Genomic DNA, 1,587 nt, shown 5'->3' with positions numbered 1-1,587 from the left:
TTCAGATCCCACTGCAGATCACACACCTGGGTGAGTCACACACACACACACACACACACACACACTGCAGCATCTGTGCACTCTATCTACGCTGCACTTCTGGTATTGATCCTGTTGTTTTTTTTCTCTTTCAGCTTCAGATTCTTCAGCAGCAGCGAGCGACAGTGACACAATCACTCTGAACACAGGAGCTCTGCAGACCTTCGAGATCCTTCCTGTAAGCTCATCAAAGCTTTAAAGAATTGTGCATTTTTAAACTTATCTAATTATCATTTATCGGTGCAGCAGATTAATCAGTTTGGCTCCTACAATAAAACTTTCTGTATTATTAAATCTGATTAAAATATCTTTGTGTCTTTCAGTCGTTCCACCTGCAGCCGACCGGCACACCAGGCACCTACTACCTCCAGACGACGTCCAATCAGAGCCTGCCGCTCAGCCTCTCCACCACCAGTCAGGGCCTTCCTCTAAGCTTAACCAATAACAGCACGGTCACCTTGACGACAGGCTCCTCGCCCTCGTCACATGAACACATCATCCTTCACAGCTTGTCGGTCAGTGTCGGGAGATTTCAGCCTTTTTTGTTTTGTTTCTGGTATTAATTATCCAACGCTGACTTCTTGTTTTTTTCCCTCCTCAGACGGACGGACTCTGCTCCAGCGATGGCGTCATCATCCAGACTGTCACATCTGACCCCGCCTCCTCAGATCATCTCAGCCAATCGCAGCTAGTCGTGGAGGCAGACGGGCGGGGCCATGACGACCAACTCGAAGCTACGAGCCTCCTGGAGGGTTCAGTGGGCGTCGTCACGGAAACTCACGAGACAATGGCTGATGGTTTTACTGACAAGGTATCAACATGGATCCTGATCTCTAAGGAGAGACACTTATTTTAATCATTTAGTCATCACTTCAAGTGTTTAAATTAAACTGTGTGTGTGTGTGTGTGTGTGTGTGTGTGTGTCAGGAGCTGAGTTCCTCCTCAGTGGACAGTCCAGTGGTGCATTCTGGGATGACAGCTGGCAGCGCCGTCCTGATCGTTTCTCCGCCCAACATCAGCAGCACACTGACAGGTAACACGCTCACTGTTCTCCTCTCTGAGTGGAGCTTGTCTTAAATTCAGTTTTTGATATTCAAATGTCTTCATATGTCTGTCATTGTGCTTTGATGTATAATACAAATATAATGCAGCAAAAAGGATAGTTTGACGGGAGACTTTTAATACGACTTGGTATTGATTTATGTTTATAGTACCGATACCCTTACTCAACATTATTTGATACTCTGTGGATAAAGATAGTAAGAAAGAAAGAAGAAAAAAAAGTGTGTTTTTTTCTGCATAATCTGAAACTCTCTCTCTCTCTCTCTCTTTCCTCAGATCCGATTTTGGAGAACCAGGAAGGCTCTGATTAATTCTCCTCATGACTGACTGACTACATCTGAAGAGGGTCGACGACGTCTATGAGAGCCACGAGAACAACGACGCCAGCACACGTCTGCACGGTGTGTTGAACTGTGAGTTAAAGTCTCTCTCTCTCTCTCTGACTCCTCTCCTCTCTGACTCTTCTCTCTCTCTCTCCTGACTCTT

General features: G+C 45.9%; 1 protein-coding gene across 1 annotated transcript in view; it reads left to right on the top strand.

Moving 5' to 3' along the window:
* Positions 1–1,587, top strand: part of dmtf1 (cyclin D binding myb-like transcription factor 1) — an 8,924-nt gene extending 7,337 nt beyond the window's left edge. The window contains exons 12-17 of the mRNA XM_062443835.1: positions 1–30; positions 135–217; positions 363–554; positions 641–850; positions 967–1,072; positions 1,378–1,587. The exon at positions 1–30 is cut by the window's left edge and continues 159 nt beyond it. Of these exons, the coding sequence (XP_062299819.1) occupies positions 1–30; positions 135–217; positions 363–554; positions 641–850; positions 967–1,072; positions 1,378–1,412 (656 nt within the window). The 3' untranslated portion in view covers positions 1,413–1,587. The remainder of the gene's footprint in view (positions 31–134; positions 218–362; positions 555–640; positions 851–966; positions 1,073–1,377) is intronic.

The sequence above is a fragment of the Scomber scombrus genome, chromosome 22 (genome assembly GCF_963691925.1).
Source record: "Scomber scombrus chromosome 22, fScoSco1.1, whole genome shotgun sequence".
NCBI classification, from domain to species: Eukaryota; Metazoa; Chordata; class Actinopteri; order Scombriformes; family Scombridae; genus Scomber; species Scomber scombrus.
Note: the sequence above shows the minus strand (reverse complement) of the source record. Positions and strands in the feature narration are given on the sequence as shown.